The sequence below is a fragment of the Phalaenopsis equestris genome, unplaced genomic scaffold (genome assembly GCF_001263595.1).
Source record: "Phalaenopsis equestris unplaced genomic scaffold, ASM126359v1 Scaffold000002, whole genome shotgun sequence".
NCBI classification, from domain to species: Eukaryota; Viridiplantae; Streptophyta; class Magnoliopsida; order Asparagales; family Orchidaceae; genus Phalaenopsis; species Phalaenopsis equestris.
In genome coordinates this window covers 4986644-5013707 of record NW_018164444.1, presented here as the reverse complement: position 1 = coordinate 5013707, position 27064 = coordinate 4986644, and the positions used below count along the sequence as shown (strand labels likewise).

Below are 27064 nucleotides of genomic sequence, written 5' to 3'. Positions count from 1 at the left end.
ATATATATATATATATGCTTATATAACCGTTATGTGTTGAAAATGATCTGAAGTCAATATGTTCTTTAGGATATGCCATTCACAGCAATTCACACAAGAAAATTAACCTGTTCAATGAAAATTATCATACGACAAAAACCTTCCTATGAAGAAAAGGAAAAAAAGAAAATATACATCCGTAGCAGAAAATTCTTATGTATTTACATATCTCACGCCTAACATTTGTACATACATACATAATATTTTGGTGCTTTAAACCTATGCATAAGAAGGTGTATGTGACCTTTAAAAAGTGGTGGTAATAGTGTTATATTTTGATGTGATGTTAAAAATTTGAGAGCTATGTATGTAAATAGGAAAATTTAGATGAGTGATATGCATAAATATAAGAATTGTGTGCTACATAAGTAAAAAAAAAAAACTTTGAATCTGTCTTTTCCTTTCCCATGAAAGACATTATTTATTATTGTTTAGCTGGAATGTGATTTAATGCTTTCCATTAAGTGGATAATGGCCAGCGAGAGTCGGGAGACGCTTTCTCTAAGACAGCCAAACTAGGCGAAAATGGACACATAACAAAGTGGTATTTGATCCATAGGTTGATTGAAAGGTCAAGGACAAAAACACTCCGTTGTAAAATCAATATCCCACTTGGATAAAGGGATCGCTAAAAGGAAGATGAACTGGGTCATTGCACGTCTTTAAGATTGGTGTTTAAGATGTGGTTTGGACAACAATTCACATTATATATTTAAAATTGATGTCGATACCCCTTAGGCTTAATCCAAGGGTCACAATAGATCCAGAAAGTGATCTGATTGTAAAGATTCCAATGACTATTGTCATATTCAGCCACTGCATTGTTGGGCTTGTCATGTGATATTGGAGTTCAAATGGATGTATTCAAATCATCCATTCAAAGATAAAAATTAATCCAAGTAAAAATTAATCCAAGATTTATAGATTTATATACTAATTTTAAAATAATCATACATGTAAAACTAAATAAAACTAAAGAGATAAACCAATTTAACCCAAATCAAGCCAACCCAATTTATAAACCTCTACCTCAACTGAAAAATACAATATGGTTTCACTTTCAATTAGTTCAATTTTGTTCCTAATTTTCATGTTGGGCTTGGTTCGGTTCCAAACCATGGTTAATTAAAAATTTACCCATACTTGTCACTTTTTTAGATAGTAAGTCACCAAATTTCCACCACCAATGAAACAACCAGAAGTAGTAAATTTCACCAAGCAGACCCTTACACCTCTAAGTAATAATTTTGGCATGTCATGAATTCTTTCTCTACTTGTTAACAAGCAAAAAGACATAGCATCGATAGTAGAACTAAATGATACTTACTCTAGGATCTTGTGGATTTCTTTTGATTGCTTCTGTGTAATGCTTCACTGCTTCTGGATACTTCTGCTCTTTGAAAAACTCATTACCTGCAATAAGCAGTTACTTGAAAAAGCCAATAATGATCATTCCTAACAAGAAGAAAATGAATGAATAAACCTCACCATATGCTATCCACAATTCAAATCTTTAATTGAGAAAAATGCCTCCAATATAAAACTCAAGAAAAATCGCAAAACATCAGAAATAAAAAATCTACACAGCTTACTATCGACTCCAATAATGCTAACCAAACGTAAAATAGGTTATTCAACAAAGAAAATTTATTAATTTTTTTAAAAAGGGTGTATTAATGATGCGCAAGTCCAAAACTACACATAAATTAACATATTCCTCAATTGTTATGCCCATTTAGTGTTTTTTCATTACAATTCATCTTTATGTTACATTTTGAGAAACCTTTCAGGCTTGTTTGTTATCAATTTTGTTTATTGTATTTATTTTTTCTGTTTTTCAAAACATGTTTATTTAGTGTGTTATTTACAGGCGTTTATATTTTTTTTAATTCAAATTAACATGTTATTAAAATCATGCAAAATAATTTTAAGGTGTTTTGAGTGTTTTAAAAAATAATTATATCTTAATCAAATATGCCAAATATATTTTATTGAAATCAATAAAAACCGAACAAAATTAAAAAAATAAAAAAAAATAAAAAACAAAAATAATCCCAAAAGATCACTTCATTACCCATTTTTTTAAGATTGTAATTTTTATTTATTGTTCTTAAAGTGGATTGAAACTACATGTTATTTGATTCTTCTGGGGTATAAAGGCAATCCGAAGTAGCCTTGAACTATTATACGGTTCAACCAATTGCAAGTTTCTCCTTTTTTAATGAAATTTATAACATGGATAAATCATATTGGAAGATAAACTCAAACATCAATTGTTATATACTAGAGTTAATAAACATGGAACTAAGTGCGCACCTCTTAAAGAAGTCATAGCATCAATGCTACATATCATTACAAAACATCAAAAGCATCTCCTTAAATAAATCCCAATCAATTAGAATCCTTCTACCAGCAATAAACAAGATAAATAAGGGTTGCAATGGATGCTTGACCCCTCGGGTTATTGATAATCAATAATATTTTAGCAAAATTTTATCAAAACGAAAATCTGCCTTAAAATTTTGTGATTCTAACACAAATTCTTAGTCCAACATAAACATCTAGATAGTAGATACATAATATAAAGATACATAAATGCATGTAATCATATAGATAATTTATGCATTACATCTGACCTAGAGCTAGCTCAAAATAAATTAAGATAAAATAAATCAATCTGACTATCACAAACCCTATTGTTTTCTTCTCTTTCAAATCCTAGTTCCTTCATGACTCCCTCCATTAAGATTTATGGTAACAACTTTAGTGTTATGTGGAACTCATACAAACAAACACCAGGTGTGAATTTCCTTTATTCTAATCTACTCTATTTTAGATCGAAAAACAAATTTCCTCCCCCCTATAACGAACTTCTTGTTCTTTTTTTACTTAATCTGCCTCTTTTGAAACTCTTTTGTAAACTTTTAAGACATGCGAGATCCAGTTATGTTAAACATTGGTTAGTGCCCTTCTCTCCTGTTGTCATGTTTTTTAAGCCTCAATTTGAAACTTTTCTCCTAGAACATTCTCGCCAATTGTTTTCATACTCTTCTCCTCCAATATTATTGAAAACTTCAGAAAGAAATAGAACAATAATGACCCTCTTTACACATGTAAAGATGCACAATATTTTCCTTATTATAGATGATTGTTCTTAGATTTATCAATAGCAACTTCGAAAAAAAAAAATTCTTGATAACTCTTTTTTTTTTTTAACTGTTCTTCAATTAATCGGTCTTATCAACAAACTCTTGGGAGAAATACGTGGCAATAATGTTTGTTGAGTATGTTGAGCTGTTATTTTTATATGTTTATTGGTCATTTGAAATCTCAACATGTTGATTCCAAATTAAGATGCACATTATTTAGTGTCAGCTTATGACTATCATTTGCCTACTGCTTTTAGTAATTAGTTATTTTTTATTGTGTTTGCTAGTGCAAAGTTGAATTATTTACACGTTTTATTTATTAATTGTTAGACTAGTACAATTTTTCTATTTATATGATTATTTTTTCTGAGATTGCAGCATGAAACCATTTCCCATTCCTTATCTGCTCGACTATAAGAATTCTTTTTAAAAGGTAAACATCATTTTTTTAGATATACTCTATTTCTTAATATTGTTTAATTAATTTTTCATAAAATATTTTGATAGTTTGAATACCATATAGATTTATTACTGAATATTTTAATGAAATTTAATAATCGCTTGTTGCAAGGTTTATGGTGACTATGAGAAATATATTGCACCTTACAGTGAGCCCTAAAGCTGAGTACATTTTGTTTTCACTTCATACTTCTGTTTTGGGGCAGCTGCAGCTTATTAAAAAGAAGTTGAAAAACTGTTGAAAAATAATCAGATGCTCAAAAAGGTGCGGTGTCTATTACAATTTTTTTTCTTTTTGAAAAGTAAAACCGCAACTAGAAAACTGCCACCGCACCTAGCCAGGACCGGTGCAAAAATGCAGATTTCAGTGACAGCTTTTTAAAAAAGATACCAAAGAACAACTTATTCAAACAGACAAAACTGTGGTGCGGTGCATTAAGGCACCGCCACTGCACTGGCACCCCAGGCGGACCGTTAAGTAGAGAAAAAACATTCATGCTCCAATCCAGCTTCAAACTCCAATACTAAAAGCAATTAAGGACTTACTCCAATAATTAAAAATAAGACTCAAAATGCAAAAACTGATACCACGCTTTTGAAACATCACTTATCAACTTACTCCAATAATCAGTTAAGGATTTGCATCATTATCATTGCTAGCCTGAACTCAAAAACTTGGGTTTATGAATCCTCCTTCATTCTTCTAAGTTGTGTTACCAGAGATGGCTTATCAACTTTGACAATCAGCTATGATCATATCTCATCCCATATGGTAGACCTAGAATATTTAAATCTATCAAATTTAGATGTCATTAATGTTCTAACAATATTGAATCATTATCTACGGACTAAAAATATTGTATTGTCCTCCGTGCTCACAACATTGCACTCAACAACTCCAGCCAAGCTTGGGAGCACTCATTTTCACATGTTTCCCTTCGCCGAGCTCATGAAACCATCCTTGCATGTGGCTCTAGCTACGCTCTAGCTACGTATTGTGTGCAATCACCAACTTCTTCCTAGCCCAAAGAATGTATAGTTCCTTGTGCAGCTTTCTCAACTCTTTTGACTAAACAACCGCCTTCTCTAGGCCAGTGCCACATGGCGATGGCTTCCCTCTTTTGCAGAATTCCTGCTCTGATAAAAATGTCTTGCTCACTTCCTCCAACTTCTAGAGTTTTATGTCATCTTCTTCATTTTATTCTAGACCTTTAAGAAGAGCTTTCATTCTTCCTTTTACCTTTATTGCTATGCTCATTATCTTCCTTCATCATTGGTTGATGTTTTGTCTGATATATTCCAATTTTCAACCTAGACCCACCTCCCTTCACCACCAATTTTTCAAAAAGATGAACCCCATTTTAGGTCGCCTCAACCAACCCCAGTAGAACTTCCTACCACCAACTAGCCATTTTGCAAATATTGTTGTCGGGCTAAATAAGAATATTATTTTTATTTTCAAACAATCATTTCTACCTATATTTTAATAGAGATACAATCTCATACCCTCATAAGCTTCCTTCCATATGCCAGAGCAACACTACCCTTCTCTTCACAGATGAGAAGACCATGCTAAACCACTTTGTATTTCTACTATAGATAAACTCTGATTCGTCGTGCTACAAAATGGAGATTAATCATATCTTTTTACTCTGATTTAATTAGGTTGGTGACAATTTTGTTAAGCTCATAGACCTCAAACATATGATCATTAAACTATCCTCAGAAGCTGACCATACTGTTGACCTCATTTTTTAGGTCATTTCTTTTTTCTTAGAGTCTTAGGATTTAGCTCTAGGAGTTCCTATTGACCATCTTAAAAAACTAGAATTGGGACCCACCCTTTTAGAAATTCTAACCACTTCCTATTTTTCTTTGATGTCTAACATTTATGGCACAAGACCATCGTCTTATGATCGAGCGGTTATGGACTATTTTGTGAAGACTCAAGGGAAAAGTTCATTAAAGGACTTCAAGCCTTATGAAAACATCATCACGATTTTTTTCGTCACATACACACATCAAATGCACAAAATTCACAAAATTGCACGAGATCAGTCTTCAATTGAACCTAAAAGATGGGTGAAAATGTGAACTTCTCCAGATGACCTCCGACGACAAATTGAACTGCGTCAACGCGTCCGGGACATCAATTTTGGTAGGAAATGATACCTATATTGCCATATTTCTAGCACAAGCAAAAATGTTACGCAAATTGATGAATTCGCCAAAATGACCTCCGACGGCGAAACGGACAGCGCTAGCGTGTCCGAAACGTCAAAATTATCTAAAATAGACACCAATTTTGTTATGTTATGCCGCACGAATAAAAAAAGACGGATTAAATTTTATTTTTCAAAATATTTGGTATTTTTATAATTATATCACTAATTATAAGTTAATTTAAACCCTAAATCCTATTTTCCTCTCACCCGCACACTTAACTCTCCATTTTTGGCTCGTCTCGCGATTCAATCGAAGCTTGGCTCGCCCCCCTCATGCCCTAGCTTCCGCACGCTTCTCCTCACCTGTGATCGGTCGCACCCGAGCCCGAGATCAGGGCAATGGCCGCCGAGTCCGCCTCATCTCCTGCATCTCTTCCCTCACACGCGGCATTCCACTGCCATTCGCGCACGCGGCTCGCCTCCTCCCCTCCGCGATGTGTCCGCGACCGAGTAGTCCTCCAACTGCGAAGTTCCACCCGGCTGGCTCTTCCTCTGCCCTAGGCCGCATTTCCTCCGCTCTAAATGCATTTCTCCTCTTCCTTTACCTGATTCGGCTATCAAGGAGGCTAGTAGGTGACTTCTCCTTTCTTCTTTCTTTGCTATAAAGAACCCCATTTGGGGGAAGGTCTAAGGTTGGCCGAATTTTCTTGAGAGGGGGAGGTGCTGCCATTTTTTTTTTGGTTGGTTCATCTTGTGTGTACACTTGAAATATTTTTGAAATTTTGTTTTCTTTAAAAAACAAATCTGAAAGAGAAAAGAAAGAGAGGGCTTTGAGAAATGAAGGCTTTTATGAGGAATTTGGGGTTTTCCTTCTCTCTACTTCACTGTTGGAAAGACGATCTCCTTCTTTGTTGTTTGAGAAAAGTTCTTCTCCCTCCCTGTTGTTCGATACTCTTGCGGTTGGAGCTAGAAACCGTGAGGGCTACTGGCGTGAAGCTCTCAGGAAGGATTTTTGTGGGGTGTTTTCTTCAATTTATTTTTAGTGTTTTGCTTTAAATCTGCATTAAAGAGGTATTATTCTCCTCTCCTCTATTCTACACTATTTCGGATGGCATAAAAATATTTTCAGTCTTTTTTTTTAAAGCGTGAAGAAGCATGATTTGTGTATGTTCTGTGATTTATGTATGAACTAGTCCACTTGAACATCAGAATATAGCATACCATGGTTAATTTCTCTTCTTCTATGCTTAAGACATATGGTATGCATGATAAATGAAAGCATTGGAAGAGTAGTCTAGAAATGCATTTTTATTCCTTTATAAATGTCTATGGAAAGCATGTGTGGGCTGTCTTTGTTCTTCTTGCTTGAGATATTTGGAAGTAACGTAATGGTGGTTTTGAGATGAGAATTGCCCCTCTGGAAATGCATGTTAGAATGGGTTATCAAACTTCTTTATTACTCATGTTGAAAAATGAATGATTGGCTCAAGCTTATCTATTTCATGCTACCTAACGCTGTTTGAAACATATGTTGAAAACTTTCTCTGTTTTGCCGCTGCCTTGGTTTCGCTTTTGGTTATGATGGATTAAATGTTAGCTGAAAAATTTTCTATGTTTTAGCACATTTTTGGAGGGCTCGGTCTTGGCTTCATAATAGTTGAAAATGACATTTCATTTAGCTCACTTGTTGTGTTTGACTTTAACTCTTTTTGAGATGAATTCTTGCAAGAGATATTTGCATTTGTTTCTCTCATACGCCTAACTCGGTTTACCCATGTGTTGGGTTCGGTTTGGGTTTCTTTTGAATCAAATTACAAATGTTTGAATCAAATTACAAATGAAAATTTTTGGCCATGTTTTTCCCATAGTTTGGGTTCGGTTCTGGCTTCTTTTTTTGGATCGAATGTTAGCTAGAAAGTTTTATAATATTTTTGGCCCATTTAATGGTTTCAGTTTGTCCTTTAGCTAGACTTGTTTGGGCTCTTTTCTGATGATTTATGCTACCTGAAATTCTTCACTGTTTGACCATTTCTTGGGCTTAGTCTTGCCCCTATGCTGGGCTCGGTTCGTCCCTTATGTTGGACTTGTTTGGGCTCCTTTTTGGTGATTTATGCTGGTTGAAATTCTTCAATGTTTGACCATTTCTTGGGCTCGGGTTGCCCTTTTTCTGGGCTTGTTTCGGGCTTCCTTTGGTGATTTATATTGACTGAGGGAGGTTTTGAAATGTTTCTTGAGCTGGTTTGCCTTTGTATTGGTCTAGGGTTGCCCATTTTCCTGGCTCTGCCCGTAAGCTTGTTTGTGGATAATTTAATGATTGTTTGGGAGCTTTTAAACTGTTAGGTTTGCTGTAACAAAACTGTAGGAAGCTGTTGTTGGCTATAGAAAGTTCAGAATTGCTGTTTGGAGCAGTTTGGAATCTTAAAAGTGTCATTAATTGATGTAGTTAGTTGTTTGGGTGTTGCAATTACTGTTTGCACTCATAAAGTTGGTGATCGAGCCCATATAGATGTTGTTTGGTGATTATTTGATGGTTGGCTTTGTGGTGATTTTGTTCCTTTTTGTGAGCCTTACCCGTGAGCTATTTGGAAGCCTGTTTTTGGTCTGTTTTCCTTTATTTGCCGAGCTTGCCCATTCACTCTCCTATGTATATCAAAGGCAATGTAATGATAATACCCATGAGGGTTCTCTTTCACTATTCGTGGCCGTGCATGAAGTTTGTTTCCCTCTTTTCTGCCTCTGGCCGTTAGCTTCATTGTTGCTGTTAGTATTGTATTTAGCTCGGATTTAGCTGTCTTTTCATTTCTCCTGGATATGAATATTTTCCTTTAATTCTTTTATGATTGAAAATGTTTGATTTGGATTAGTTTTCCCCTTTATTGCCCCTAGCTGCAAATCTTAATGTGGTGAATATTCACCTTTGCTGTGAAGGTCGGTTCATTGATTGGATGAACCGTACTTGGAGCATTTTCTAATGGTATGTTTGGACTACGTTTTAAAGTTTTACTCGTCACATTTTGAAGCTTTATTTCTGAAAATTTAAATTACATTTTGAGATTTTTAAACCCATTTTTGAGATTGAATCGGTTATTATTTTATTTTATTCTATTTTTAACGAGTTTTAAATGCTTTTAGGCCGATGCACTTACGATTTCACTCTAGGCTTTAATGATTTTTCCACTCTAGGCTTTACTGATTTGGGCTTTACTGATTTGACTTTGTTTTAAAAGTGGATCGACCTCTTTATCGTTTATTTTATTTTTTTTAACGGTCAAGTTAAAATGAGAATTTCCGATTTAATTATCTTTAGAAATGATTCATGGTCTTAAGGAACATATGAGGGAAAAAAAAGGGAGAGAAGATTAAAAATGAAATTCGGTTCTTTGAGGTGATAAAATCTAAGGAGGAGATATGATAACAAACCATCTACCGTTCATTTTTGCATATGAAAGATGAAATTGTAAATTAGGGGAATAGTTGAGGGTTGGAAGAAAATGAGAGCTTAGATGACGATTAGAGACATGAATTGAAAGATCAGTAAACTTGCATTTAGGTTCTTTAAGCTTTGAGTCAACTGAAACCCAATTGCTTTAATTAGGATTGAAGCACACTTCCACAACCCTTTTGCTAAAACTATAAGTTTATCCCTAGGTTTTAGGAGTCTGATAGCGAGCTAAGCATGATCTAAAAATGTTCGAGGATTAGTGGAAAGACACTTAATAGGAGTTAGACACTTTAGAATACCTCAGGCTCAAACTAAAGTGTAGGTTTCCTAAGTCTTAGGAGCACACCCTGAGAGAGTCCATCATCCTAATGTTCAAATGATCCTAAGAAGCCAGACATCTGACCCCAGTTCGTGAGATAATTAGGACACTAGACACGAGGGTGCACTAGATTGTGATTCATGCTGATTAAATTAAATCAAATAATGAAATTCTTACCTTAAATTGATCAAAACTAAAACTCAATGCTCCGGGATTTAACTTTGACTTACACTCAGATTCTCCTAGCGATTGGGGACATCCCCAATATCACATATAAATTTTCTATTCTTGATCATTTTATATGTGAATTTGTATTTTATTTGTTTGTTATTTTCCTATGATTTACTTGTTTCTCTCAAGTCTTTTCAGGTCATACTATCCCCTTCTACACAGCGCATAATAGCTGAACTTAAAGGAGCAATGAACCTCGCAGGTGTACACGTTTAATTTACATTACAACATTTTATTTCACAGCATGTTATATTGTTTTCATAGTCTGTTATATTATTTCCCCAACATGTTATACTACCATTTCTTAGCACGTTATACTCTTCTTTTAGCATGCTATGCTGTCTTTTCTTTCTACTATACACTATACTGTTCTTTTCTTTTATACTGCATGTTTAGTTATTTTGATACACACTATACCTTAGTTTAGAAAAACCTAGTGGTTGTATAGGACTAAAACTAAACCAAGAGGTGCTACTACAAAGAGCTTGGAGCGAACATCGTGGGCAGCGCGAAGAGGAACAACTTCAAGGTGAACCTGCAATAGCAAAACATCACATAAACATCTTCACATCGCCTATCACTTCATTTAGTTTAAATAACAATCCATAGGATCATCCTTTAGGCTTTTGCACAACTCTGTTGTGTAATTATAAGTCCTAACACTTTAGGATTCTGAGATTACTGTGCGGTACGATGTAAATCTCCTATCTTTTTAGGCTATTTGAACAGTCCGATATTGTGTAAACATAAATCCTAAATCATAAATAATTTGCAAGATTGAAATATCAAATTAAATCATTTCAAAAGACATAAAGCCAAATAATAGGATAGTTGAGAGGTCACTGGGGTTTTCCCCAGATCTGTGATATCCCCTACTTTTCTTCCCTTTGGATTCCTTAAATAATTGTTCCTATTTTAAGTCATTCCCATTTGATTTTCACAAGTCCAAACTTTGAAAATCTCGAAGGCAAAACCACCTGATCTTAATAAAGAGTTTTCTTAAGTGATTTTGATCATTTAAGATGTAATTAACTATAGAGGTTTGCCTCTATAGGTAACCTGGAACCCAAATAAAATAAACCATATCTAATTTTTTATGTTAGGTGGGGAAACTTATTGACCTTTTTATAAATATTTCGCAGACCAAAATGAATGTCACAAATTCTTTAGTCTAGGTGATTGAATCCTTATTACAAGTGATATATTTATTTTTCGGGATAAGTATATTACTTATAGTATTGTATTCAATTATCTAAACTATTTAAAATGTGAGACCCGTTTGGTCTCGCATATTTTAAAATTAAAATGTTACTTTTAAAAATAAAAAAGGGTTATATTCATATTTAAATTATTTTCAAAATCACAAAATCATCACTTTTTCAAATCACGAGTTTAAAAACAGCCGACACATACCAAACTTTTTTCTCAATAAACTTAATATATGAGTAATTTTCCAATGCTTATGTTAATTTTAACTCTTCAAAGAACCGCCAATCACTTCATACTAAAATTCATTCTCTCAAAATCAACTGAATATTAACTAATTATATTCTCTATGTTCAACATTTAGCAAACATTTACAAGTTGATAATGCCATTGCTCATCTTTTTAAAACATCAACAAATCATGCACTACTTGTGGAAAAAGAAGATTGGCTCATCTACTTGTGGATATTGGTAGAAAGTAAAATTTCAACGCATTTTCTCTTCTTGTTCATCTTACAAAATTTTTTAAGTATAATTAATAAAATAAAAGTTTCAAACATACAACCACATTAAAAGCTTTCCAGTCAAAACATGTCACCAATCAAAACTTGGAAGCAGCTTTTTCTTTAGGTTTACAGGCTCTTGAACCCACTCCTACAAGCCATACAACAATAGACAATCCCTCATCCCCACATGTTTCCACTATTCCTGACCAACTTTGTACAATAAACATTTTCTACATTAATTTTGTTTGGCATTTTGTGACAGCATACACATTCCAGATTAAAATAACATCATTTGTAAATAAGACACTAAGACACTATATTAACTTTGTCTATCCTTTGTAAGCCACCCCACAATTGCTACAAAAAAAAAAAAAATAAAATAAAAAAAATTCCTTCTTGCAACCACTGCCAATGCTCCATTATGCATATATTAAATCGCTTAAATGCACACCTTTTCATGATAGCATCAAACCAATTCTTGTTGTACTTACGTCAACCAAAACATTAAGAAGTTAAAAAAATCATTAATAATGAAAATTAATGAATTTATTGTGCTCTTTAAGATTTGGGTATTATTGTTGATAAAAGTACTCACATTCAAATGCTACAACTTTAACATCAACGAAATTCTAGATCATACAATAGGCTCCAAACTCCCAAGTGCAAGAAATGATGACAACAAAAGTAAAAGAAAATCTCGGATAAAATGAAAACAAAAGAAAATGCTACAAAAAAAAATGTATTGTGTGAAGTAAACTATAAAAATCAGAATAAAGATAACTACCATAAAAGCAAGTAGTAGTTAAGAAAACACCACTTCAAAAATATAAAAAAAATGTTTACTTTGGAAAGGAAGTGGACATGTAAGAACCAGCGATGAATTTACAAGTACTTAAAACACCATCAGATCTATACAGATTTCCCTTAAAAAAATTATCATCATTCAATACCAAATATCATATCATAATAGAGAAAAAAATACAATTTACGAGCATAGACCCTCAATTCTTCTATGGATGGTTATAGAGCATAGGTGAGTAACCATAAACAAAAATCACAAAGAACTATAAATAAACTCTCATTCAAATCAGCTTAAATAAGTGTACCCCAATGAGCACACAATGATACAGAGCTTATAAAACACATCGAGCAATCGACTTTGACATTGCAACCAAAAAAAAAAAAAAAAAAAATAGAAGTTCCGGAAATCACCAAAGTAATGCAAATCATTGAAAAAAAAGAGAAATTTTCCAATTCTATCGAATCATACGTTTAATACACTATTTAAAATAATTAAAAGTTAATAACTTAAAAAGAACACTAGATTTTCAAGTGTACTTTCAACATCATCATTAAACGTATTTCCAATAGTGTTCCTTCATAAATTATCATTCTCCATTTATTCTTACTTAATCTTGGACAAGGTGTTAAAACTATTTTGCATAAAATCTATTTGTGTAAATTCAATCCAAGTAACTTATTGATCTATCCATTCTTTTCATATTCCTTCAATATTTATTTTAATATCTTATTGTGCACCCTCTACCCCATGTTATGCACTCCGCAAAAAACTTAAATTAATTTTCACTACTTTAACTCAATAGATGCTAGTCTCACCATCCTACGAACATAATAAATTTTCAAACTCTTTAATTGAGAGTAAGTCTATCTTCACATTCACATTCTTGTCTTGTTCAACTAACCTATCAATAAATGCATTACTATTCAACATTTTAAATCCAAAATCCATAGCAATCCAAGTTGTATTTTATATATTTGACATTTAATCTCCATGATGATATTCTCTCATCTCAAATTTCTTGCGACAAGTCTCTTTATAAACAACAAAACTAGAAATTTAGAAATATTACCATCATCAATAAATGCTTGATTAAATACAATACATACAAGATAATTAAACATATCACATCCAAATATAACTATCATCTATAAATATTGACAAAATATGAAATCTAATTAAATTATTTTATATGCTAAATGCAATTTTTGCTCTATTAATCCTAGGGTATTTATCATCAAAACTTCTCCATTATTTTAAAGTTTAATTTATATAAATAAGAGATTCATTGATTAAAATGGCATTTCAAGCACATTATGCCAAAACATCTCACTTTGAACATTCTTAGTAAACATTTGTATAACTAATAAAAAAAATGTAATTAATATTGATCCTAATTGCAACTTGTACATAAAAAAAAACGCATTGATCACTTCACAACTAATTTGATAATAGTGTATCCTCTACATTACATATCTTTAATAATCCTAATATATCTTCACACAAATATTTATTTTCCTAATAACGCACATCAAATGAGTTAGCATGGTACGTGGTCATATGCAAGCTTAAGATTACAAGAATTTATATGAACATTACATGTTTTGCTCACTATAGCTTTCCATTAACTACCATATCATAAATTCCATAACAAAACTTCATGGTATTGTATAAATCAAAAGTTAGAATGCCCTATAATTTAAAATTCTTGAATCGATATTATTGTTGAATATTATCGTCAAGATGCTGCTACAATAATTTGGTATCTTTCTAGCCATCAAACTTTTATTTAACATATTTATTAGCAAACTACTCCAATATTATTTGCAAGTCCCAAAACTTCAACATATATTTCATCTACAGTTGATGCTTCATTTCTATGCATCTTCATCAAGGTTAAATGCACCATCTTATAATATAACTTATCAATCATGATGATTAGTTGCAAAAACATCTATTCCTTAAAACTCTCAGTTAACAATTTTCCAACATAAAATTTTCCTCTTTGATGTCTTTATTTCAACAATGATCTAACTTACATCACTTATAACACTTTTGAAGAGCTTAGCAAACTACTCCAATATCATTTATAAGTTCAAAAACTTCAGCATATATTTCATCTACAGTTTATGCTTTATTTCTCCGCATCTTCGTGAAGGTTAAATCCACCATCTTGTTATATAAATCCAACATCTTATAATATAACTTATCAATCATGTTGATTAGTTGCAAAAACATCAATTCCTTATTACTTTAATTTAACAATTTTCCAACATAAAATTTTCCTGATGTCAAGATAATACTTTCATCACTTAATACATATAACGCTTTCGAAGACCTTAGAATCCTTGTCCATTGGCATGGCTAACAAATCATCAAAAATACAATAGCTGTACCAGTCAACCATTTCATTTCACCATACCCAACATGCAATGCATAATTGAAGATTTTTTTAAAAGGAAGTTCCATTGCGAAAGAGTGAAAATTGATAAAGAGACACACTGGGAGATTTGCAAAAACATGCAGTACTGTGAGCGTACAAACCACAATGTCAGTTACATCGGTCTTGATGGAAGTTTTAATTTTATGAGCACAAAAACATATGGTCCAGGTGAGCTCTCGGCTCATCTTATAGAAAATATAAACTAATAGCTCTCAAGTCCAAGCAGTAAAACAGTTAAATGATTTATTTATTTATTTATTTTAGTTGATTGTTAGAGAGATGTTTCTCAGTTAATTGGTTATTGAGAGATGAGCTGGTCAAATTTTGATGAGATTTAAGAAAAACTGGGTGAGGTGGGAGAACTATAGAATGAAACGGTGGATGCAGGGGCTCGAAAGGGAGAGGCTTTAAGGATAGAATGAATATTGAGGGGAGGGATGCAAATTAGCCGAGCATTTCCAAAAACTACTCGTGCTCGATTTGATAATGTTCATTGATATTCGTTTGTTTAACTAATCGAACAAGTTAGAAAAAGAACAAACAAACATGAATTTAAATGAATTTAGCTTGAACACTATCACAAAAGCTAGAAAAGCTCAAGCTGAGATTGCATTTCCTTTTGGTAAGTAAGTTCAAACTCGCGCTGAGAAGATTTTGGTTTTGGTTAAAAAATTCAAGCTCAAAAAGCCTTCTTACTCTGCTAGTTTTGTTTGCATCCCTAATTCGAGGGCCGATAAGGAATAGGGGAAATAGCCATAGATTTCAGTTAACACTTTCAAGATTTTTTACTTTGATTCTAATTGATGTAAAGGCAACATTTTCTTTGCTTTTCACATAATTTTCTTCAAAAAAAGTTGCTCTATGGACTAAAATAATAACAAAGGCCCATGAAAAAGTTTCTGTAAGCTTATGAACGTAAAATTTTAAAAAATTGAAGTTGTGCCAAATGATATAAAGAAGGCAAACACTGAAATTTATTACAAGAATGCATGCATGATTTTTTTTTTTTTTGGCAACCACAATTAACAAAAAAGAAAAGTAATGTGGAAAAATATTGCAACGCAAATGAGTCCAAATAAGGCACCACATAATTGATTACAAGTACAAAAATAATAATATACAGCAATAATATTGAAATACAAACACTGAAGAAAGAAGCATAAAAACAATTGTGCAAAAGTGCGCAGTCATAAGAAAACTGAACATAAGATCCAATAAACAATCAAAGACAAAGCTTGGAGATCGAATCCTTCATGGTTCTAAAGAAGCTCAAATAGATCCTATTGTAGAATGACAAGCCTTTAAGCTTTGCAACATGGCTATTTTCACAGGACCAGAAACTTGTGATAATTATACAACAAGAAAGATAGCACTCTCACCACTTAACACGACAAGCAACCCAAAAAACTTTTCTAGGAAAATTTTACAATGGAATTTAAAATGCAAATTAAATATGCAGAACCTAAAATCAAGATTCCAACAATTTATAAATTTTAAAAATAAGGCAATCATCATAGCGCAACCACTAAAAAGAAAAACAATTATGTAAAGTTGATGTATTAAAATGTGAAAGCATTTATCAACACGTATAACAGAACATACCTTTTTCTCGCTCCACATCCGCTAGTTTTGGATCATAATATTCTTGTTGTTCAGCTTCTTTCTTAGCCCTTTCTGCGTCATTTAACTTCTTCAATGTATCAGGGTTGCGATGCTCAGTCAAGGCTTTCTGGAAGGTTTCAATAGCAGGTTCATAATCCTTGGAATACTTGGCCATTTTAACAAGTGCGGATCCCTTCCTAGTCAAGGCCCTTGCAATCATTTTGAAGTCAGAATGAAGTTCACGGCCCCTCTCGACAGCTTTGTCACAGTCAGCTATACAATCTTCACACTGAAAACGAAAATTAGCATTATAAATAAATACAGAAAAGAGGAAAAATCAACTAACAAAAAATAATGCTTTTTTCACATAAACCTGAAAGGTAAGGCTCATAATCCAACATTTACATGGGAATATAAATATCCATATCACAAAGTGGAAACTTGTTCTTAAATCTGCCACGAAATTTGTTCGAATATGTCAACTCTTAGTTGTAGCCAATATGGAATGCATGTACACATAAAAAATTGTAACCAGAGAAGCTCATTAACACATAAGCACAAAATTTTGCATAATTATCAAGTAGAGTAATGAACATGCATATGTTGTTCTTTTCCACATATCTACAATAAATGGCGAACTAGCTTTTCAAATGATTTTGAGACAAATTTAAAGAATAGTAACTTTTTCAAATCTCTTAAAAGAGATACTTTTTTATGATTCATTCATTTGTTTGCATCTACTAGGTAATATTATGCTATCACGTAATATAAAATTTGGTTTATTAATATCTTTAGATAATTAAATATTAGAATAATATATCAGCCATGATTTGCTCACAAAATAGAATTTCGCCCATATCGAACAGCATCAAGATGTCAACATATTTAAACAATTTGCCAAACACATTGTTCAACAGATACTTGTTACTCGAACACAAAACGTAGATAAAATAATGATTCTAACATTAAAACAAAATAAAAAAAAAAAAAAAAAACTGGATGAAACATAACTTAGAAACCCCTTGTTAATTCTAGGAATTTCCATCTATTCAGAGTTCAAAGAAGAAGAACAATGAGTCAAACAAGTTGGTTTACTTCTAGTGCAAGAGAACAATGACATGAATCCATAGAATCCAACAAACACACGTATACAGGAATTTAAATACTTCAATCTTGTGACCAAGAAATATACAAGGTAAAATAATCTAGAAGTCCCCTTTTTTCCCCTCAATTTCACTATATATAATTCAAACAAAGACATTGTACGCATTTAGTGGTATAATGTTGATGTATAATAATCCCTTGCAGCACTTGATGTTCAAAACATGTTGGGTTGAAACATTCACCAAATAATGTTCGATGAATGCTCGTAGTAATGCTAAGATCGTTACAGTGCATGAGTGGAATTGTAACGAAATTCAGTAAGTTTAGTAGAGCAATATTCCTCAACCTAATAAATTGATTCTTGAGAAAACCGAGCAGCAACAAAATCAATTCAAATTCATTTCAAGTTATTATTCAGCAATTAGGGCCAAGGAAGCTGAGTAGCTTGATCATAGAACACATGGATGGCGATGGTTCAATAATCATAGTTGAAATATGAATCTCCAGTTGATTCAACAAATGCTAGAGAAAATAAATTTGGCACTACAAACCAAATACCAAGGTTTAAAAACCCGAACTGGACAGGCCGGTTTGATCAGTTCGACGGCAAATTGGTGGTTGGTCTTACCCGAATCACATAATAGACCGTTTCTGTCATTGAACGGAAGAAAACCGGCCTAACCGCTGGTTCAACTAGGAAACCGGTAAACTGGTTACCTCTTTTGAAAACCGCAATATTACTTTATATTTTTTTATCGTTGGTTCTTATATATATATATATATATAGAGAGAGAGAGAGAGAGAGAGGGAAGGGGCACTGGAGGAGAGAGAGAGCAGAGGGTTATGAGGACATGTGCTTACAGAGTAAAGCAAGCTTTTTTTTGTGGGAATATTAAAAAGTTTTTGAGAATAAGGTTGGCTGCTCTTAGGGAAGAGATCTGGCTCTGTTATAGATGTACTCAACGATTTGCATTACTACGTATTTGTTTTAACTTGAAAATTTGTGATTGTATATTACTTTATTTTTTTATACTTGTCTTATTATATTATTATTATATTACTTAGGTCATATATAATTATTTATATAGTTATTAAATCATTCAGTTCAACCCCAATCAAACTAATAAATCTTAAACATTTTCTTCTTTCGGATTGATGTCCGGTCCAGTTTTTACAACCTTGCCAAATAAACCTCTTTATAAGGGAAGTGACAACCTAGAGAGTCTATCCTATAAAAATAAAATAATAAATAAAATAAATAATACAGAGAGTCTATTCCATCTCCTATTTTTACTCCCATCCATGAAAAAATTAAACTGGACAAGAAAACAATTCAATAGGATTCCTTAAGAAATCTAATGTCATTATATATAGTCTCGAAAGGTTGTCACAAACTAAAGCAATGATTGTCTTTACTAATTCAAAAGACAAGATATCAAATGACATAGATTTTGAATATGTTATGCTAGAGTATGATCATCATTATCCCGCACTGTATCCAGAAAATCTAGTTAATTGTAAGAATGATCTGTTGATGATGAAATGTTAGATCCAAGAACACAATGACAAAAAGAAATATGAACATGTTCTTTAGCTCAAGAACAGATTAAGCAATTGACAGCCACCATGGCCACTTCGATGGCCCAAGTGGCTTCTTAACTAACAACAAAAGCAACTGCTAGCATGGTCCATATTATTGAGACTTCACAAGTTGATGCTCAGTCAGCACTTCAATTAGCTCCTGCATCGCATATTCATGTAGTACAACTAGCTCCCTACTATTTTTTTCTACAAATACATTTAAGATGCTCATATTAGATCTATGATAGAGAAGTTAAATCTACAATGATATCTAAGCTAGTGGAGGCAACATTGAAAAAATAAAATCATTCAAATCTAGAAGAATATGAAACAATCCCTTGTAAACCTTCCAACCTATAGTCAATTTAATGAGGGTAAGAAACAGTAGATAGCATATTGCTCCATATAAAGCTTTAATTATAATATTGAAAACTAGTCTTGTTGCCTCACCCTTTTGTTACATCATTGGCTAATATTGCTTTGGAATGACATGTATGAATACCCTATGTATCTTTCAAAAACCTTCATAAAATTGAAGTTTTAATTAAGAGATTCTATGTTGTGCACCATCACTTTCCGATACATGACTTGATGTTAATATCGCAAAGGCCAAATGGATTTCATTTTGTAATGCCTAAACCTGTTTATGAAGTGTAAGTTGCATCTACAATAAGCATGCCGCTATTAAGTTGTTTATTGATAGGATTACAGGTCGTGAATCTATAATATTGAAGTTACCATCCATCAAGACTTTTGAAAAAATTTAATGGCTATCACTTTTTTAAATCCAACTAGAGTTGTTGCCTATATAATGAAAACAAAAAGCATAAATGATTGGTTCTCTCATGCTATAAATCTTGTGATGGTTTATTATTTATATGAAACTCTGAAAATTTTTAGTTTATTAAAACTTGCCTATTCTAAAAGCCTATAAAGCAAGCTCGAATTTCATTCGATCAATATTCAAACAAAGTTCCAAACCAAACTTAAGCCATGTATACAAACAATTCGATTGAATTTTTCAGAATGCAATCACAACAGAGCGCAATCACAACTAACAATTATAACTAGCATGATAGGTTTGATCAAGGTTTAATCATATTCAATTGAGGTTAAAATAAAGTTCAAAATAGCTCCAAACATGTTTGATTGAGATATAAACAGGATTCAAACAAGGTTGTAACAAGTTTCTAACATGTTCAATCTCAATGTTCGAAAATAAAGTTCAGTGAGATGGAGCAATTTTTTTCATGATAAAATTAAATCAAATAAAGACAACCAGTTTTTCGTTCAACTTTAAAACTTTTGTTGGTTGAAAAAGGAGAATTCATCTCCAAAACCACCTAGGCTTTATCAAGATTGACTTTAATTTCTTTTAGAGATATAATTTTGCCAAGAAAGGCTCCTTTTGAACCTAAAAACATTGTAATGACAACATAGAAGTCAATATGATGAATATAGGCCCTTTTCCCTTGATAGAGACATCATGGATGCATATCTTCAAACTTCCTCCTAATGTCAAAATATGTTATCTATTAAAGTAACCACAACTTGGAACATAGGTTAATTTTGGATTTATGCTAGAGTTATGCAGGGCAGGTCTACCATGGAAGCTATACATTTATTGAGAGGTTTGATGGAGAAGTTCAGAGATAATAAGGAGGATCTACATCTGATTTTTAGTGATTTCTGATTGATCTACATCTGATTTTTAGTGATTTAGAAAAAAGCTTACAATAAGGTTCCAATAGGTATCCTTTGGAGAGTTCTTGAGAAGAAAGGTGTTGATATGACTCATATTCAAATAATTAAAGATATGTATGCTAGAGTTGTTACTTGTGTTCGAACTGAACGATGATTGACCATATATTTTCCTATTTCTGTTAGATTACATCATGGGTTGGCTTTAAGCCCATATCTTTATTCTTTAGTTATGGATGGTCTTACTAGACATTTACAGGAAGATGTACCTCGGTGTATGTTTTTTGCTTGATGACGAGAGAAAAAAGATAGTCTTACTGGACCTATATTCATCATATTCTTGCCCATTCTTGAAAGGTGTTGAAAAAAGATTGTCTACACTCCTGTAAATGTACGGTTAAGTGGGGTAAGTATGATCAGCCCATATTTTTGTTATATCCTTCTCGTGGATAAGACGAGAGAAAAAAAACCAGGAAAACTTGAATTATGGAGGTCTACATTGGAGTCTCAAGGCCTTCATTTGAGTAGAACTAAAATTTAAGCATGGAATGTAATTTTAGTAGTAGTAGTTCTAGTGACAAAAGTGTAACTTTGAGTGATCGAATTATTAAAAGGTGTGAGCGATTTAGATATCTCAGGTCTGTTGTTCAAAGTGATGGTGATATAGATAGGGATGTTAATGGTAGAATTCAAGTTGGAAGTTGGTTGGTTGTTGGTTGAAGTGGAGGAATGCTTCAAGACTTTTGTGTGATATGAAAGTACTGCTTAAACTAAAAGGAAAATTTTATAAGAGAGTGGTGAAACTTACGGTGCACTATGGCGCTGAATGTTGGCCTTTAGAAGAAAAGAATAATACTAAGTTAAGTGTTTCCGAGATGAGAATGATTAGGTGGATGAGTGGCTTTATACTTAGAGACAAAATGCAAAATGATTATATCTGTGATAGGGTTGGTGTAGCTCCAGTGATGGACAAAATCAGAGAAAGTCATCTTAGATGGTTTGGTCACATTAAACGTCGACAATTTGATGATCCGATTAGGAGAGTAAATGTTTTAGATTCGTCTTATGTTAAGAAATTAAGAAAGGCAGAAAGAAAGGCAGAGGTAGACCTAGAAAGACTCTCCAATGATTAGGCCTCTCCAATGGTTAGAATGTCTAAACATTCAAATTCTATGAAAGTTGACAAGTTTTGTTTAAACTAAAAAAATAACAATTTAGGAGGAAGTAATGGATTGATTTACCACATAAAATCCATTATCAAGCTGCTTCAAAACAAGCTTACTGATTAATTGCTTCAATCCAACTGATCATACTTACCCCACTTAACCATACATGAATATGATTGTTTGACAAGTTTCAGTTGTTCTGTCACTCATCTAAAGTGCCCTTCAATAATTAATTTCTCAATAAGGGTAGATGTTTTAGGTCGATGATTAGGCCTCTCCAATGGTTCGAATGTATAAACATCCAGATTCTATGAAAGTCGATAAGATTTATTTAAACTAAAAAAATAACAATTTGGGAGTAAGTAATTGATTGATTTAGCACATAAAATCCATTATCAAGCTGCTTCAAAACAAGCTTACTGATTAATTGCTTCAATCCAGCTGATCATACTTACCCCCCTTAACCGTACATTGAATATGATTGTTTAGCAAGTATCAGTTGTTCTATCACTCATCTAAAGTGCCCTTCAATAATTAATTTTATAATAAGAGCCTTCATACAAATCTTAAATATTGTGATCATTATCACCATAGTAAAAATGGTTTACCCATCTCTTCTCAAGGGCCCTTCTAATTAGGTAAGACCACATAAGGTAGGCCTTATTTTAAATCACCATCATCATTGGTGAAATTGGAAGGCTCAATGACGAAAAAAGATTTTTTTTTCCCTAGGAAGCTAACCAAAATAAAATGATTGGTACATTTTTTTAGTAACACTATTTAAGGTGAGAATCTATTCAACTATTAAATTGTTCAACAAGTTTTGATCGAGATGATTGCCCATTCTACTTATTCTCTTTGTATAAGTGGTTGTTAAAGAAAATTCGTTAAGAATAATGTTCTCCAAATTGCATTTTCTAATGCTTCTTGCAACAGATCAATCATAATCATTAGAGAGTTCTAAGCAATAACAAAAATATGAAATGAAGGTCTTTAACCAATGACTAGTGACACTTAGCTATAGAAGGATGAACGTTGATGACAATATGAGTCCCGAAGTGAATTTGTGATGTATTCATTTGCCACTACACAAAAATATTGCCTAATTTCTTCTTCTCTTGCAATCAAGTAATCATTTGATGGGAAAGTCTTCAGCCGAAAGGCTTGTGTTGCCTTGTCTTCACCAAGTATCAGCATGAAAAGTCATTATGAGTTGCTTGAGCAAATTTTTTTATTTTTTTTTCCCTTAAAAAATATCTTTCTCTGGATGTAAAGGCGTGTCTTAGATTTTCAACAGCCTGTAAGAGCTTGAAAACTGCACAATGAATTGACTCCTTAGTTAGCCAAAAGAATAATTAGGTTTTTGAGTAAGTCCAAAGAACCGCATCCAAACAAAATATTTCTGTGTTGCTAATAACAATAGACATTTTATTCGAATCAGAATCAAATTATAGCATCATAAAAAAGGAAAAAAAAAATCTGAGAGATTTGTTCGGCCCCTCATTTATCAAACTGACACCTTTCTTCAAAAATTTTAAGAGCGTGATATGATTTTTATGCTTAATTTTTTTAAAATTTATCATATATTTTTGAATGAAATTATATTTTAAAGAAATGTTATTTTCATGTTTAATTTTCATTTATTTTCATGTTTATCTTTTAGGTATAACATTTGGAGCAAATTGAAGATGAAACGTGTAGAAACAGAGGAAAACGGAAGCAAATCAGGGATGTTGCCAACATGCTGGGGCCTATGCGCCACGCCTAGGCGCCAATTTTCACCCAGAAAACAGAAAATACGATGCCTAGGCGCCCACACTATCCAATGGCGATTTCTTCAATGATTGTGCACGAATTTGGAGATATATTCACAAAAGAATAACTGGAGAAGAGACTTTTCGGCATTTCTAAGTCCTGAAATTCTCCAAGAAGGCTGAGAAGTCATTGATAGGACTTGGAAATGTAAGTTTTTTCTATTTTTTAAAGAGATTGTAGAGGGAATTTTGAGAGATAACTATGAGAAGTGGTATTAGCATTGCATTGATTAGTAGGAGACTTTGTTAGAGGGATTTTTATCTTTTTTTTAGAGGGAAAACTAAGTATTGTGTTATTCAGTATTTAATACTTATTGTAAACATATATTTAGTGGATTTATTTTGATTCAATAAAGTTTTAAAGAGATTGGAGAGAGAATTTTGAGAGATATCTATGAGAAGTGATATTAGCATTGCATTGATCAGTAGGAGATTTTGTTAGAGGGATTTTTATCTTTTTTTAAGAGGGGAAAAGCTAAGTATTGTTTTCTTCAGTATTTAGTGCTTGTTGTGAACCTATATCTAGCGGATTTGTTTCGATTCAATAAAGTTTTTTGTGGTTTCAAACAAGCTTTGTGAGTAAAAATTTCTGCACTTTTCTCTTGTGATTGTTAAGTAGAACTTATAGAATGTTGAATGCTATGAAATTCGTTTTTCTTATTTTAATATGATGGTTTTTACTTCATACTTCATTTACATATCGATCTAGTCATTTGGTATATTAAAAATTGTTGTAAACTCATAAGATCAGGGAGGGCAATGACTTTAACAACTAAGAGGAATCACATTGAACTTAAGGGTAAAGAAAAAAGTCCAAATATTTAATACAATGTTAGAGGGATATTCATTGATTTAGTGTAGATTGGTGTTTCTAGGGTGACATGTTAGATTCCTACCAATTTGATCTAGGGCTTCGTACCTTAAATCTAAGATTGAGTCAATTAGAGGGTTATTAGAAGAAAGAAATTATAGAGTGACAAACTAGAAGTTTTACCGTGACAATTTAGTTATTTTAAAGAATTGACCCAATGTAAACTAAGCTACATTATACACTCGGAAAATGGTAACTTAGATTTTTGTTCCTATTGTCACTGGCTACATTAAATTCTAAGCATCACATTCATACACATTACCTATGTAATCACAAGAGAAATGTAATTTTTACACAAAATTCACCAAACCAATTCATCTAATTATGTTTAAATTTAGATTTAGGTTTGTATTGAGGATTAGTTGTTAGAAAAACACCCTTAATCGACATTCTAAACTAAAAACTGATAGTAGTAGACTATAACTTATCCTCAGTGATTTCTTACCTCACTTCTTTGTGGGATCAATAATCGAGACTCCATTAGAACCCCTTATTACTTGAACGATATGTATACTTGCGTAAAACCTCTAGTATGTAAACTATAAATCAAATTCTAAACTTTATAACATGTTTATTTTGCACGCTAACAACCTAAAAAACTAGGTCAAGTGTTTTTGTGAGGAAACTAAATAACTGTGTAACTGCAGATCATGTCAGAGTGCACGTCAAAAAAGACAGCAAATCATTATAATGTGGAGCTTTCAAGTTAATGATAACAAGATGTCTCTTTCCCATATCAAATGTTCATACTATGGCTATTGGTTGAATAGTTATAAGATAAGATCATATGTTTTGGTCACGTGGATGAAAAAAATATATGTACACAGCTAAACAATTGGTATTCAAGTTATATCGGGAGAAGTGGTCAGAATTGGATTCAAACTCTCTCTAATGCGTTGTGCAAAATCATTAGTTTCATTTAGAAATGGAGGGAAGTATGTATTTTATTGGCAGGTTAGCAAGTGTGGTGGAGAGACATTCATGATAAACCTAAAATTAAAACAATAGTCATGAATTAAATGCTGATAAAAAATAACGGGCAAAAACAAAATACTAGAGTTACAGTACCTTCCCCATCTCCAAATAAACAGCAGCCCTATTAGTCAGAAAAGAGATGTCTTCGTCATCAAGCTCCATCGCTTTAGTATAATGTTTGATCGCCGCCTCAAAATCCTTCTTTTTATAGGCCGCGTTTCCCGCTTCCTTCTCTTTCTGAGCTTCTGCCTTTCTTTGCTTAGCTTCTTTCTCGTCATCCGTGAATTCCATAGGTTCCGGTTCCGGCTCCGTTTTCGGCGGCGACCTACTTCTTGTCTCAGCCTGCGGCTTTCTCCTCTCAGGCTCGGGAAAGTCACTTTCCATCTCATCCCGGTTAGGATCCCGCATTTTCACATTAAGCAAAACCCCAAGCACTTGCATCATCCTCTGGTCCTGAAGATACAAATTGAGGTTATTAGGGTTCTTCTGAACCTCCTGGAGCATCTTGACAAAATCTGGCTGCTGTAGATACGCCCTTGTAGATGGATCAGCGGTCAACTTAGCCCAAACCTCAGGGCCCTGAAATATATTCCCGAATGGAGAAACTGCTGGTTTCCGGGACCGCGCGGCTGCCGCTTTAGCCTCCGCGTCTGCGAGTCCCGACTTGAGCGCTTCGTTGCTGGGATCGAGATCGAGTCCCTTTTGGTAAGCAGCAATAGCCTCGTCATGGTTTCCGAGACCAATATGAGCGGCACCAAGCCGGCTGTACCCTTTCGACCAATCGGGCTTGACCTCAACGGTCTTGCGCGCGTCCGCGAGTGCCTCTGCGTAGCGTTGCAGAGAGGCATAGGCAGCAGAGCGGTTGGAATAGAGGACATGGTTGGTAGGAGCAAGATCAATCGCTTCGGAGAAATAGCGAATTGCTTCTTCGAAACGGCCAGCCGAGAAGGCCGCGTTACCTTTAGCCTTCGCTTCGTCTGCCATGGGAGAGGAAAGCGAAAGAAGACAGACAGACTGCAGTAGATCGAATTGTCGAATTGGAGAAAGTCGAGCTTTTGTGGTTTTGCAAGAGGGTTCTGGATTCCAGGCGAGACCGTTCTGGAATGTTCTTTCGTCGAATGTAGAAAGGGATGCCTAATTTGTTTCATGGGCCATCATTTTTCCTTTTGAAGTGAGGCCCAAAAGAAAAAAAAATTAAAGTTGATCAAAAGGTAATTGTAGAATGGGAAAAATATTAAGTGTGGTTAATATTTTATTAAAATTTATTTTATGAGTTTAAATTTATTTAAAAATAAATATAATATAATAATTTATTATTCATTTATTACAATTATCTTAAATTTTCTTAAATAAGCTTAAAACTTATTATTAAATTTTGATATGGGGATTGATTAAATTTTTCATCTCATATAGATGGAAAAAATAATAATAAATATAAAAGATATTTTTGATATGATATTTAAGACGCAAATGAAGTATAGGGTCATATTTGA

At 33.1% G+C, this 27064-nt stretch overlaps 1 protein-coding gene across 1 annotated transcript in view; it reads right to left on the bottom strand.

The window, feature by feature from the left end:
- Window positions 1–26684, bottom strand: part of LOC110023129 (hsp70-Hsp90 organizing protein 3-like) — a 28722-nt gene extending 2038 nt beyond the window's left edge. The window contains exons 1-3 of the mRNA XM_020722381.1: window positions 25665–26684; window positions 16360–16648; window positions 1367–1452 (exon numbers count right to left, since the gene is read on the bottom strand). Coding sequence (XP_020578040.1) covers window positions 1367–1452; window positions 16360–16648; window positions 25665–26555 — 1266 coding nt within the window. The 5' untranslated portion in view covers window positions 26556–26684. The remainder of the gene's footprint in view (window positions 1–1366; window positions 1453–16359; window positions 16649–25664) is intronic.
- Window positions 26685–27064: the final 380 nt, after the last annotated feature.